Below are 14,887 nucleotides of genomic sequence, written 5' to 3' on the forward strand. Positions count from 1 at the left end.
CAGCCTCTGCCTTTGGGAAAAACATATTTAATAATCAGTAAAGTTCAAGCTCAGCTTGTTGTGATGAATTATTAGAACCCGTCATCATTTTCTTGCAAAAAAAAAAAAAAAAAGCTATAATGGAACACAATTTTATGTTTTATGTTTTTCCATTTAATTGATGACATGCTGAGTTTTTATTAATCTTTCTGGTCTCCGGTGTAAGATGCTGAAAAAGCTAATATGAGATCATTGTATCTGGTTAATGTGTGTGCTTTGCAAAATTGATAAGGCCTGTCAAGACATAAATTATTTAAAATTTGATAAATGTGTTGAAATCATTGAATTTTCAAACAGACAAAGCAGAGCTATTTCTTTTTCCCCCTGCCTCAAAGTGAGGGTGTTTTTGTGCTCGATGATGCCACGTTATCTTTGCAGCACATGGCTTGGAAGACACTGAAATTCATACAAGGAAACCAGAGAAGTATCCTGTGCTGCTGCGGTGGTGACACAAATATAGACCCACAAGACAGCCCGAGGGATGGAAGTAGCAGAGCTCAGGGAGACCCCTGGAAGCCTCCCCCAGTGTGGGTTTTTTCACTGGTGAAATTGGGGGCAGAAGGAGGTTACCGAGTACCAACTCCCTCTTACCACCCCTTCCTCTCCATTGGTGGGATAAAAAGCTCCCAGCAGTACCAGTGAGCAGCCAAATGGTGCTTCAGAGCTGTTTATCCCACCAGATCTATTTATTTCTGCTAATTGCTGAGAGTTTTTAAATGATTCCTGGCAGGGGTGAAGCTATAGAAATGATTGTTGGTGATTGATTAATAACCTGGATAAAATTCCCAAAGCATCAAAACGATTAATTCTTGCATGGGTACACCTGCTTTTATTTAGTGCCTTGCCCACAGAGAAAGGCATGGGAGCGAGTTCCAAATTAATTTGGGCAAATAGAGAAAATATAGCCTTTCCTGATACTGCTTTCTCATCAACACTGGCTCGTTTCTCAAAAACAGTTCTCAGGGAACATTATTTAACCCTGTGCTGCTCTACCATAGTCGGGATCATTCAGGGAAGAGAACTGTTTTGAAGAGCAATCACAATCTTTCAGAAGAGCAGAGGGGAAGAACCAATGGTTTGAAGTTTAAAACTACTATATATATAAATATAAACCCCATCATACTTCGGTTGGAGCTGTTCTCGTGGTTAACGTAGCAAAGGGAAACCACAAAGCACATTGCAGATTCTGTACATCTCAGTGGGTCCGAGATTATGTCCCTTACTGGCAAATATCTACAGTCTAATGGAAATTTTTTGGGTAACTGGGTGACATTTTACAGCCTCTGTAATACGGAAAAAAGATAAGGTGATTTCTTCTGTTCGAAAATTGATGGTTTGGAGGGAATGGGAAAATGCAGGTGCAGCAGAGGAGAACTACAGCAATAGCCATCTATTTAAATGTATACAGTGACTTCCCTAAGCTAGTATTTTTCAAATACCCTACTGGCAATATTTTCCACTATAAAGAACCACTACAGTGAAATGGGAAGATGCTGAGGAAGTAATTTTTTCCAGCATGTGCTGCATTCTTTTAATACAGACTTTTTTTATTTCCTGGAAATTGCCAACCAACGTGAATAAACAGCTGAACAAAGAGCATTGGCCCATCCTTGCTAGCAGCAAAAAGCTGTCAGCAAGCAAAGGGCCTTTGCAATGTATCGAGGAAAATGATGTGTTAGAGTTGGGTTCTCTTGTATTGCAGAAAGGTTTATTCAGAAATGGAAAAAAAATATCTGCACACACACAAAGGTTTTACATTTAAAAAGCACAAATATTATTCACATTTCCGAACAGTGTGTCCTCATTCCTGCTTATGCACTGGGCACTGAGCAGAGCCAGGCGGTTCTTTGTTACCTTCTTACCCAACATTTGCAAGTCACAACAGATGCACTACCGAGAGCCTGCAGAGTCCCCGTTCCTGCGACCGACCGAGCCGACAACTTTGTCTGCCTCTGGATCTCATTCCTATAATGAAATCAGTGAAACAGGACAGCAGTAGGATGAAGCAGATTCAAGAATTGGGGCTGTGTGCGATTGGAGAATCCTGCAGTCTGCAAACTATTTCAAAGAAAGAAATAGGACAAAATTACTCACATTAAGGTACAACTTCCAACAGTGGCTACTGGTTACTACCTAGGCCTTAAACAGGAATATTACATTGTCATGAGTCAAAATATTAACGATTTTGTGTTGCCATATGATGAAAGCTTAATTGCCACATGAAATAGTCCATGTCACTGTGGCTCCGGGGACAAATTCCATTATCTTATGAGTACACCTTATTCAGTATAGCACGTAGATAATTAGAAGTAGTAGTTTAGCATGATACAACTCTGCAATTCCACCATCGTGGTTTTGAAATAATCCTGCCCCAGTACCTTATTGATGTGACAAACCCACCTGGATTTAGCATGCATTGATGTCTCCCACCCTTCAGCTGTCCTGAACCTTAGACATTTTTCTTCTTTTTATATCAGAGCCTTCTGGAAAAAAAGCAGTTCAGAAAGCAATGCTCTGCCATCTCATTTGGAGTGAGAGCCCCCTGAAGAGACATACATTGAGTATTACCAGTAACACATGGCTCAGTGCCCTCTAGATCTCTTCATAAAAGGAGAGGGGAGAAAAGCCAAAGAGCCATTGTACGGATTTCAATAAACATTGCAAAAGAAAAAGTAGCCCAGAAGGACAATTGTGTGTGTTCCTGTGCCCTTGCCTGAGGACAGTCAGAGCTGGGTGCGGACGCGAGCAAAGTTAAAGCCTCCTGTGAACAAGGCAGCTTTGTTTCTCTGTATTTCTCCGTAAAATTTCCAACTGCAGTTCCCTCTGGCTCAGTTGCTAACAGCAGTACCAGCTGTTGGGTGCCCATGGTTTTGAGTGGCCATTAGGTATTTAAGTAGGAGGTCACTGAGCTGAGCAGACACAGAGAAAATTTCTGGGCTTTCGGCACTGCCAGCCCCCTCATCCTAGCTGGCATCTAGAAGTACAACAGAAAAAAACTCTTCTTTTTTTTTTTTTTGTGCTTCTAAAGGCCTCAGGTCAGTTTTGGGGTGAAGGGCGGGTGAACGTGCGCAGCAGTTCTTGTTTCATCTGAGCAGAGTCACTTCTTCACGGCAGGAGAATGTCTTTGGCAGTGGGGATGGCCACCTGTTCTCAGCATCACCTGGCTGATTTTGAGCTCGCGAGTAGGTTTAGAAGTGGCTGAAGAACCATGTATAAACATGACATTCCTTCACCAGGAGCTTTCCATCACACTGGAAACAATGCTTCCCCCAGCATCATTATGACAGCACTATTTGTGCTGGTGCAGATAAGCATCTGTCACTGTTTCCATTAGAATCTTCTATTTTCTTGAGTTCATACTCAGCCATAAAAGAAAGTAGCAGAGAAGCAGAAAGTTGACATATGAGGTCTCTGGCTAAGAGTGATCATTGTTGTCTCCTTTTTTCTCCCCCTTTCTAATTTGAAGAAGAAAATAATACATTTCTGCAGAGACACCCCTGACCACTACAGTTTGATTCAGCCATAGATTAAGCTGAAAGAGGAGAAATTTAGGTTAGCTTTTTGGAAGAATTTTTTTACTGTGAGGGTGGCAAGGCATTGGAACAGGATGTCTAGAGAAGTTGTGGATGTCCCATCCCTGGAGGCGTTCAAGGTCAGGTTGGATGGGCTTTGAGCAGCCTGAGCCAGTGGGAGGTGTCACTGGCCATGTCAGGGGGTTGAAACTGGATGACGTTCAACATCCCTTCTGACCCAAACCACTCTGTCATTTATTTAGCAGTAGTGATAGCTGCCTTTCAGTGTTAAAGTTGTGAACGTTGCCATGATGGCTTCCTTTCAATATTCAGTCTTAATTTACTGCGTTAGAGATGATCAGGAGGAACACGTGGCAAGTGGGTTTGGTTTAGAGACTCTTGCTAAAGAACTGGCCCCAGCAAAGATGAAGGGCTTTGAAGTTTCTGATCTTTGCCAGAGGGTGAAATGAAAAGTTGAAGACTATAAAACAAACAATTGAGTATGATAGAAACTGAATACAGCTAGAAACTAAATACATAGAAGACCCCTTTGGGATTAGTCGCAGAGGGAAAAGCAAAGCCATTCTTGCAGTTTCCTGAATGAAACAGGCAGCATGAAATCCCACCATGTGACTTCAGCATCAGCACTCAGTGTTTTGACTGCTTTAGGCAAACTTCCACCCCAGAATCTTGCTGTGGTTCCCTACTGGATAATGAAAACCCCATCCTGTGTGGTAGGAGTAGTGGGAGCCCACCATCCTGATCCTGGTACTGCAAGACGGTTGGTGAAGTAAGAGGGGCATTTTGCCAGGAGGAGGAGGCAGCAGCAGTTTGGGGATGAGGACAGTACAACACTGTTCTTCCTTCTTTCCCTTTTAAGTACTTTTTCTTTCTGTTCACATATTTTGTAAGAATAGTTGCAGCTGAGAAGGTTTTCTTTGTACATTAGGATGATAGTGTAAGACAATCCTGAAGAGAACAAACCATGGAGACACATTCTCCAAAACTTATATTCAAGCTTTAAAGGGCCTAAAAAGAAAAAGATGATAATTCCTACAAGAATCCTGCTTCCGACTTCTTGATCCTATGCTCAAGATCTGACTTTTCAATAGGACTTCTCTCTCACAGTGTACAGCAAGGACAACGCGTTTCTACATTAAATCTGCATGCATGACTCTGAACTCTTAACACCAGTCTGTCACTACCAGAAGTAGTTATTTGCTGTTTAATTGCAAACAATTCTGCATTAGCCCTAGCTTGGCCTAGTCACGTTTCTGAATGAGTGAGATGTGCTCTGGGGCTGGGATTGCTCAGCACTTGTTGAAGGTTGGCTCTTGTCAAATGCAGGCATCCTAGAGCCTGAAACCAACACACCAGAAATAGGGTTAGTTTCATGGTTTGTTTCAAATTAAAAGTATGGATGGGCATGCTCAGTTTGGAAAAATGGAAAAGGCAACACCAGAAAAGACAAATTATAGTAAGCATTTTAATGCACAGTTGTAACACCAGAAGCAGCTACATAAGAGAGGCTCGCAGGTTAAATGGAGAAAAAAAATGAAGGGAAATGGAGAAAAAAAATTAAGGGAAATGGAAAATTCTGCTTTTCTATTTCACTTCATCTTTCAGCAGAGGTGCTACTTGGATGTTCATGTTTTCTAGCAGCCTTAGACATGTTTTTTTTTTTTATACAAGAAATCTATGAGAAAAGGGCATCTGTCCCCGGTCCTCAGCCTGTCCAGAGATGTATCCATTTGGCTCCCATTGAGCTTTTTGTAACTTGGCAGGTTTGTTTCACACTTTAGACAATTCTTCCTTTCTGTTTTGAAACAGGTGTTTTGTGACGCTAATCAAGTCGTACAAGCCACAGACGTGCTGGACTGGGAAGACAAGGATGCTGCAGAGACATTGGTCGATAACGTGGTCCATTCCCGGATCATCAATCCTTTACGCCTGTTTGTTAAGCCATCTCCAGTACTGAAACACGGCCAGGTGTCCTACTCAGACAGCATAGAAAACTTTTGGGATTGGTTGTCCAACATCACGGAAGTTCAGGAATCTCTCGCACGAACTAAACGCAGACCAATAGTAAAAACTGGGAAATTCAAGAAGATGTTTGGATGGGGCGACTTCCACTCCAACATCAAAACTGTTAAGCTGAACCTCCTGATCACAGGGAAAATCGTCGATCACGGCAATGGGACCTTCAGTGTTTATTTCCGACATAACTCCACAGGTCTGGGAAATGTTTCTGTAAGTCTGGTACCACCATCCAAGGTGGTAGAGTTTGAGTCATCTCCACAGTCGACACTGGAGACCAAGGAATCAAAGTCCTTCAACTGCCGAATTGAGTACGAAAAAACAGATCGCGCTAAAAAAACTGCCTTGTGCAATTTTGACCCTTCAAAGATCTGCTATCAAGAGCAGACTCAAAGCCATGTCTCCTGGTTGTGTTCCAAACCATTTAAAGTCATCTGCATTTACATTGCTTTTTACAGCGTAGATTACAAACTGGTGCAAAAGGTCTGTCCTGATTATAATTACCATAGTGAGACTCCGTACTTGTCCTCCGGCTGATACAATCACGGGTGACTGTAGAGATACAGCATCAGTCATAAAAGTAAACATTTCCATTAACCTTTTGGAGAAGAATATGTTTTCCTATCAGGTTAAAGAGTGTTTAAAAACTGTAGCTGTGTTTGTGCTGTATCGTAACTAATCAAACTATTTATGTAACAAACACTTCCATTTGAGACCATTGCATTTTAGGCAAGACACATAACAAAAAATCAATCAAAATTATGTCAGTAATGAACATCAACTTTGAAAATCAGTTTTTTTAAACTGGCCTTCATGGCCAAGAGGTTGCCTTTTACTTGAATTGGACAGCACTTCGCAGGACTCTTTCTCATTGAGAACTTTAGAAGATGACAATATAAAGAACAACTGATGAAGCAGACACACAGCTGCTTAAAATACAAAATGCAAATAAATAACTCTCCCACAAAGTGCATAAATAATGTTGACCCGTCTGAAGGAACCAAGTCCAAAGACTAAGAGGAAGTGCTATTTCTAGGACAAAAAAAAAAAAGGGAAGGAATCAACATTTCTGAGTTGTAGTAGTCATACTTATTCATCGAAACAAAGAGTGAGTTGTTCTTCCCTCAGACTTCTAACCCATGGATATGCAATGATGTAATTAGACATCAGTGAGATTTAGTTTTATTAGACGCACCAGGTGTGCAGGTTTGTTGTACATTCTCCCTTCCATGGTCACCACTGGTTTTGATTCTCCTCAACTGTTTACACATGCATCAGTACTAGTTTTACAGTGATAGAGAATATATGTACCTTGGAAAAAGATAATCTCAAACTGTTTAAGTCTGAAGAGAACAGGGGCTGGCTTCCACTTAACAGAAGCAGCTATCTAACCCGCTTACCACTGCGCTATAGCAAGGAAAACACATCACAGCGTAAGGACAATACCTGAACAACACAAGCATTCTGTTTAAGGCCACCCAGTTGTCTTCCTTACTACCGCACTGCACACCTTAACTCAAAATATAAGCAATGACAAATAAAGCAGATAACAGAATCTGTATGTCCACCTAATAAAGCAGATGTCAAACAATTGCTATCAATATAAAAATATTCAGCCAGACTTTCCCCTCGCAGAGCAGAGCATCACCCCACCATCCTTAGTTGTAAGAAAGGAAAGCCCAGCTGTAGTTTTGCTCCGGTAGGACAGATGTTGCTCCAACCACAGTCAATAGCTCCAATGACGCAGATTCAAGAATCAGTCCCCTCTGCTTTTGTTGGGTGTCGATTTTGCCACTGCTGCTGATTTGCTATCATAGTCCTCTGTGACAGTTTGATGTCACAGGTCTCACGGAAGAAGCTGGCTGAGAAAGTGCTTTTTATTGCCCTGCAATCAAACTTACATGCAAGGTCCTCCAAGGAGTCACATACAGCTTAAATTAAATCCCTTTAAAGTAATCTGTGGAAGCGGTGTGCACCCAGACAAATGACGATGACAGCTCAGAAAGACGCACTCATGAGATTAATTCTGATTTCCTTGGTAAAGTCTCATACAAACAACCCCACTCTGTTAAAAATACACTACAAGTAACTGGCTAATTTGTTTTAGATGACAAATTTAAATGTGTGGTTTAGTTTGATCAATAATCTAAATGTTTTCCTTCACCTTATTTCATAGAGTCTCTCCTGGTCTAAATGATGTTTTTTAGCTTGTCTATTACTGTCAATTCCTACAAGATGGTCTACTTTGTATTCTGTATAGCGTATCCTCGGTCAGGCTGTATATAAGCTTGGATTTATTGCTATGAATTCAGTGGTTGGTGCTTTTGCAACTTAGCTGTAAGCCATGATTTTATTGCCATGTATTTTTACTCAGCACTGTAGGTAATTAAAAGAAAACCCTACATGCTATTTATTGTAGAGTATGTGGAAATCATCTATGTATATACACTTAAATATATGTACATATACAGAATATATGTGTACATGTATTTGTATGTAAATAAAGAGAGTTTGCTAAATCTGGCACTTGCTTGTGGCATATTTGATTTTCTTTTTTTTTTTCAAATGTTGTATATGTGATGACACAAAGTAAAACTAAGACACAGCAACACATCACTGAACATTTTTCCACAGCTGGAATTTGTTTTCCCGGAGATATTCAAGCATATATTGCAGTGAATTGTGCTACAAGCTGAGGCTGATGAGGTTCAGTAGCATTTCATGATATTTGAGACATGAAGTGCACGTTTTGATGAAGACAACCACAAAGTGTTTAATAATTGTGAAAGTTACGTTTAAAGTAAAGGAACTGGACGGGCTTTAAGGTCACTTCCAACCCAAACCATTCTATGATTCTCATTGAAATCAGAGCTGGATTCTCACCCTGTGCAGATATCACATATTTCACAGCTACATCCTGGGTTGAGGGTTCCAGACCTCAGGAAGACCAAACAGGGCTCTGGAAACATCTGGAGTGCCCTGGGCCACGTGGGGAATCACAGGGAAATGCTACTACGGATAAAGAGACGTGTATTTTAACAGCTTTAACATCTCAGCTTCTTAAACAAGAAGACATGCACCTTACCAGCAGTTTTTGACGTAAAACAACCCTCAGGCTCTTCAAGCAAGGCCCAGGATGGTCCCGCGCCATTGGAGCGGCACTGCGTACAGGGAGCGGCAGAGAAGCAAAGCCCACAACAGCAGAAGAAGAGTGCTGACAAGGACTTTCTGGCAACACTGGAACCCGCTGCCACCACCCGTCATTCAGCAGAGCATAGGGAGGAGCTGCCATCTCACCTGTAAGCCCCCAAGGAGCTTTCCTGCCCCAAACCTCCTCATGAGATAGGAATGACCATCATCAAACCCACTCTGCTCTCTCCACGCCCAGTAGAGTCTGCCTTCGGAGACTTCGCATTTGCTTTAATGTAGTCTGAGTGTTTTCCCAGGGAGAAGCTAACCCACATCTGCAGCGTCTGACCAGCTTTACGATGCTTTGATGTTGGCGCGATGGGTGACGTTTGCACCACTCTTCTCCCGTCAGACGCCAGCACAAGGCGGCAGCCCAGTGGGAGGGAGCCTCAGTATCAAACCCCATCATGCCAGAGAAACCACCATCACGCTTTCTCGATCACAATAAAAGTCAGTTTAAAAGCATTACAGGTTTTTTTTTAGATAAATTTTGAGAAAGTCGCTGTAGAAAAGCACTTACAACCTTATTGCATTCAAACTCAGATTAAGAAGGAATTCTTTACACCTAGCAAGGCAAGCAAAATATAATCCAGTGAACCAAAGGAAGTGACAGAACTTCACTAGGTCCAATTTCACACTGCCCGTGTAAACAGAACTAAATCTGATTTAATTTCACACAGAACAGGCTATATTTAAAAAAAATATACATTTTCCTATGTAATAGGTGACCGTTTCAGCCAAGTTTCAAATGTCAATCATTGCTCCTCTTACAACTGTTATTCAAAGGATTTTAAAATAAAAATTTGGAGGATTAAATATCTTTTTTTTTTTAAAGTGTCCCAAGTGGGCAATGATAACTTCCGACTGCAGCAACTTAATCTAAAAGATATTAATATACATACTTTAATCCAAATCCCAACCGTATCATTTTGTGTGCAGTTATATCAATGCAAATACATATTTATGTATATTAAACTGTATGTATGGATATACATATTAAAAAATCCCACTGTAAGGTTAAGCCACAAAACACATCAGCTTTTTGTCCTTAGCCCACTCATCGTACCATGCTCTGGGAACCACGCGCGTTCAGTATTTTCTGTTTTAATCATTTAAACTTGAACAGGGAAGTAACTTTGTTTGGTTTTTCTTTTTCTTTTCCCCTGGAGAATTTCATCCTTTGATTCCCCAGCCTTTTCATCTCCTTGCAACCCTAGCTGGTGGTCGGATCCTGCTGCAAGCTCCTCGCCCTCTCAATCACCGCAGTGCCAGCGATATTGCACTGGGACTTGGGGCTCCCCGCGTGCCAATTCCCAAGCTTTTACATGGAGCAGCCAGGCTGTACTACAGTGGCGAGCAAGATAGAGAAAAGCAAAAAGCTGTGCGTTGTTTGCTGTGAGCTCCCCAGAGCTGCTGCATTTTAATTTTTAGGGAGTAGGCTGTCCTAGAAGAGCAAAACCCTGAATAATCCTGATGCATCTGGAAAAACTCTCATAGCAACCGGGCAAAGGTGCTCACTGCAAATCAGCATCCTGATTTTTTCAATTGCAATTCAAGGACAGTAGAATTTGCTATTTGTTTTATGCTCTGTTGACCAGCACAATCTGGATAATGTTTTATTTATAGTATAATAATGACTTGTCATTACCACTGTCCCTATTCAAATATGCACTGCTGAAAAGACAATAACAAGTTGCATCTACTAAGTAGCTCAATGAAATACACATCAATCAAGTAGATTTTTAGCTGTAGGGTGTCTCATTTGAAAAACTAGACTTAACCATTGCCTTCCGTCTCTTGTGAAGGCCTCTTACAGGCATCTCTTCTTTGTTGTCCAACTAGCAAATAGTGACATTTGTCACTAGCACCATACTGTACTTAGAGGATATTGACCATACTGCATTAGACAAACACCTGGGGGTTAGTGTAACCCACTCCACAGGTTCACAAAACCAAAAATCCCAAGTTTATATCATGTTCCTGATGGATTCAGTTCCCTGGAGTCGGTGAAGAGAAGCTAAGCCACGTGCCAGCACACAGCTCCCTCATGCCTACGCAGCAGAGCTCCACAACTGAGGGGTCCAAGGGACTGGTTTTCAGCAGCAGAGCTGAATTGTCATGAAATATCCCAACTTGAGTCCAAGCACACCTCACTTGGAAGGTCATTGAGCACGAGTCTGCAAAACCTGTTCAGGTGTGCAAGCAGAAGGGAAGGAAACCCAAGGGAGTTTGTTGGACACTGCTGGCAGCACGGCACAGCATCTCCCTGCCAAGACTGCTGCCACCAACCGCGTTGCACAGCTCTCCAGCCCCAAACACCTGTGGGTTTTCGGTCAGAAGCAAGCCTCCAGCTGTTGGTACTCTCAAGCAAGAACCTCAAATCTAGACTAGATTTTGAAGGCAGAAAAAAAAAATAACACACAAAAAAATGCTTTTCCAGAGATGTAATTCAGTCTCCAACTCAGCATAAATGCAGCACCAGCTGCAGCCCAATTAAAAAGCAATTAGGTTCATAGGAAAACCGTTTACTCAGGGAAGAAAAAGTTCTAGGACCCAAACAAAAACCCCAAAAGAAATATCAGCACCTTCCTATTCAACAGTAATGAAATGGCCAGGCAGCTCAGACAGAATTTCTTAGGCTGTGCTCTTGTTTTTATACTCAAGTCAGAACAGAGAAAATATCTGCCAGTTTAGGAACTTTTTGCTGTATTTACTTTATCTTACGTAAAATGCATATCCGCAATTCCTAGTCCAGACAAAGGAAGCTGAATTGCATCAAGTGCTCAGAGATGACAAGCATTTCTCTGCCCGAGTCAAAAGGCTCAACTACACGGAAAGCAGTGGAAAGCAGCAGTGTGGGAAGCATGGGGCTGGCAGGCAGTGGGACCACAACCCCTTTATCTTGTCCCTAGGCAGCAGGCAGGACCAGAGCAGGGCACAGGACACTGGGACACAGCCAGAGGAACAACTGCACAATCCGCCTCGAACATCTCACTCGGCTTTGTCACAGTTCAGGCTCTGCTCAGCCAATTCCTGCAGCTAAAACCGAGCAGTTAGACTCCCAATTCCCTTCCCCCTCCACCCTGAGGGGGCAAAGACTTTTGGGTTGGAAACCAAATGAAAAAAAGCTTTAATAAAATAATAATAATGAAAATTAATAAAATACATACAAATATATGGAATTGCATATATTGCAATTGGAGTATATATATTGCAATATGGAATTGCATCCCACCCCTCGATGTCTGTATGTCAGCACAGATGCAACAGGGCGGGCAAAGGGAGAGGCAGGAGGGAGGCTACACCCGGGAACTGGAGTCAGGAACACATGGCTCCAGGATCGGGGGCAAACAGACAGATGAGATCCTCACTCAGCAGCAGCCATAGAGGATGAAGAGACTGAGATCCTCGTGATCTCTGTTTTACACTGAGTATGATGTATACCGGATGGAATACTCTTGTCGGTCAGTTTGGGGTCACCTGTCCTGTCTGTCCCTTCCCTGCAGGAGTGGTCTTTTTCACCTTTTTGACACGGCACTCCACCAGCTTGAAGATGGCTTTAGTTACTACAGGAATAAGAACAAGCAATGGCCTTTCTCCATACCTGCGTGCCGGTGGCCCACGTTATCCCTGCTAGAGAGAAACACTACCTGAAAAACACGCAGTTAACTCTCAGAAAATGAAGTTACTTAGAGGAGACTTAGCTGAAGTCACAAAACTGATTCTACTTTACATCAAACAAGAAGCAGCTTGTCCCCTCACTTTAACTGTTGTCAGGAAACAAGAGTTTTATTACCAGCCTGATCCCAGACTATCATCTCACGCTTCAATCATTCTGCACATCTGCCCTTGGCAGCTCTACATTTTAACCACCTCAGATGCAAATCCCAGTTTCTCTATTGCCTTGCCTTATTCCCAGACAGTGCATGGCTCTTTCATCATTACGCAGTCAATTAAGCTTTGGCTACCTTATCTTAACAGCTCCAAATAAGCCGGTGATCCTCCTGAAAGGTGATACATTATAATTGGTTCCAAATTGGCAAGAAAGAATAATGAAATATGGGACTGTGAGGTTATTTGAATAAGCCCCAAAGTTAAGAAATGGTCAAAAAAAGTATCTCAACTTATCAGCCGAGGTGTTTGCTTAGATCTAGTATTGGTCAAGTTTGTATCATCTGTTACAGCCAGCGTAACTTCCCAGGAAACATGATCTGAGGTCTTTTGTTCTAGATATCTAGAGACAGCAGTGACGCTGCCAGTCCCCAAACAGAGGCAATGAAGTAGATCCACTGTGCTCACTAGCACAGAGCCACAGAGGGCTGCGGGTGCAGAAGCCTGGTAAGGGCACGTTTCAGGTGCCCAGATTCCATAGGTCTCCCTGTGATACACACCTCAATAATCTTCCGCAGTCCGCAGGTCAGACAGCAGAACCCCTCACCTCCTCCCAGCTGGGACTCAGCAACATCACAGCAGGAAAAATTTCTTTACTGAAAGAGTGGTTAAGCTCTGGAACGGGCTGCCCAGGGCAGTGGTGGAGTCACCATCCTTGGAGGTGTCCAAAAACCATGTAGACATGGCACTTTGGGACACCGCTTAGTAGGCATGGTGGCGTTGGGCTGACGGTTGGACTTGATGACCGTGGAGGTCTTTTCCAACCCCAATGATTCTATGATTCTGGGTTTCCTGTATTGCTACAACCCATTTTTCATCCCTGTGATTAAAGTGATAAACATCTAAGCAGCCCTAAAAGCTGGGTCTGAACAGATATCCCAGTTATGAGGTTTTGAGATGGATGGGCAGTAATTGCACCCCCTTCCATCCCCATTTCAAAAGCCCCTGATGAAACGTAACTCAGCCCGAGCTCTTCTAGACAACGCCAAAGGCATCTCCTCGCAGGGAAGAGGATTTTGGGCTCTCCACCCCAGACACAACGTCCTTGGGAGACGGCTGCTGCTCCCCATAGCATGCACCGATTCCCATGGGCGCAGGGAGCGGGCGGTGGAGCAGAGCAGGAGGCAGCACAGCTCCCATCACTGGGTCCCAGCATCCTGCACCAGGGCCAGCTCTGGGGGTCACGGTCTGGGCATTGCCCCAGGGACACGGCAACAGCAGCAGCCCCTGTTGTGGTTACTGGCCTAACAATCCATATTATTCCCTTCTTGTCTGTTCTGGAAAGGAAAAAAAACATGTTGAAAAAAATCAGTTCATGTTTTCAAAGTGGGTCAAACTGATACTCTTGAAGGTGAGCACGTGCATTTCAGCTTAGTATGAGAACTGGTCAGCGAGGAGCCTTCAGTCTGTTGTAAGCCAATAGTACTTAAGACTCTCTCACCACCTTTTCTTTGAAGGAGCATCTGAAGCACACGCCGCGGTGGTGGACGGTGCTGAGCAGACCTGCACTGCCAACCCAGCATCCCAGTACAGAATATTTAACACAGATTTCTGAGCAGGTAAACCAAAGGATTAAAAACATTTGAAGTTGCCATATTGAAGATAAGCAAGCCTATTTATTATATAGCACTAAAGACCACTTAATTCCAATCCACTTCTCCTGTCAGATATATTTAACTGCAGCATTTCCGACTTCAATCACTGAAGATTTGGATTAGCCAAAGTACTCCAGTAAAACCAGATGATTGCTCACCCGAGCTTCCTGGAAGCAATGCCATGCAGGGCGACGGCTCTGTCCTGGGGGAACACCCTCTCTTCCACTTCATCCTCCTGGTTTTAAAGTAAATATACCATAAATACCAGACCCACCGTGTTTCGTCACTGCCTGATCGCTCAAAGTAAAAAAGGCACTGCAGATGAATAGTGTGCAAAGCAGTGCCGACCCAACAGGTCAGCCAAGCTCATCGGTGTGTCACGGCATTAAGGGATGGATACTTCATTTGGCAAAAGGAGTGGAGCATGAAATATGTTTTGATTCACCACACCCGTTATCTTTAAAATAAGCAGGGCCCCTTATTTAAAATATGAGTATTGAATTGTGTTGCCAGAAGCGGATTAATTGCAGCTTCCATGAAAAACTCTGAGCTTATTTCACATTGACTTTTATTCCCACTTGAATTAAGTTCCTTATGTTACACCGACTCATTTGAATTTTTTGA

At 42.8% G+C, this 14,887-nt stretch overlaps 2 protein-coding genes across 3 annotated transcripts in view; one reads left to right on the plus strand and one right to left on the minus strand.

The window, feature by feature from the left end:
- The window catches only part of NXPH2 (neurexophilin 2), a 41,696-nt gene extending 32,320 nt beyond the window's left edge, over positions 1-9,376 (plus strand). Inside the window, exon 2 of the mRNA XM_054069454.1 lies at positions 5,382-9,376. Coding sequence (XP_053925429.1) covers positions 5,382-6,125 — 744 coding nt within the window. The 3' untranslated portion in view covers positions 6,126-9,376. The remainder of the gene's footprint in view (positions 1-5,381) is intronic.
- SPOPL (speckle type BTB/POZ protein like) overlaps positions 1,779-14,887 on the minus strand; it is a 62,510-nt gene continuing 49,401 nt past the window's right edge. The window contains exon 11 of one of the 2 annotated variants that reach the window (XM_054069450.1): positions 1,779-2,097. In XM_054069450.1, coding sequence (XP_053925425.1) covers positions 2,016-2,097 — 82 coding nt within the window. In that variant the 3' untranslated portion in view covers positions 1,779-2,015. The remainder of the gene's footprint in view (positions 2,098-14,887) is intronic. The other variant, XM_054069449.1, reaches the window with a different exon arrangement.

The sequence above is a fragment of the Cuculus canorus genome, chromosome 6, assembly GCF_017976375.1.
Source record: "Cuculus canorus isolate bCucCan1 chromosome 6, bCucCan1.pri, whole genome shotgun sequence".
Taxonomy (NCBI): Eukaryota; Metazoa; Chordata; class Aves; order Cuculiformes; family Cuculidae; genus Cuculus; species Cuculus canorus.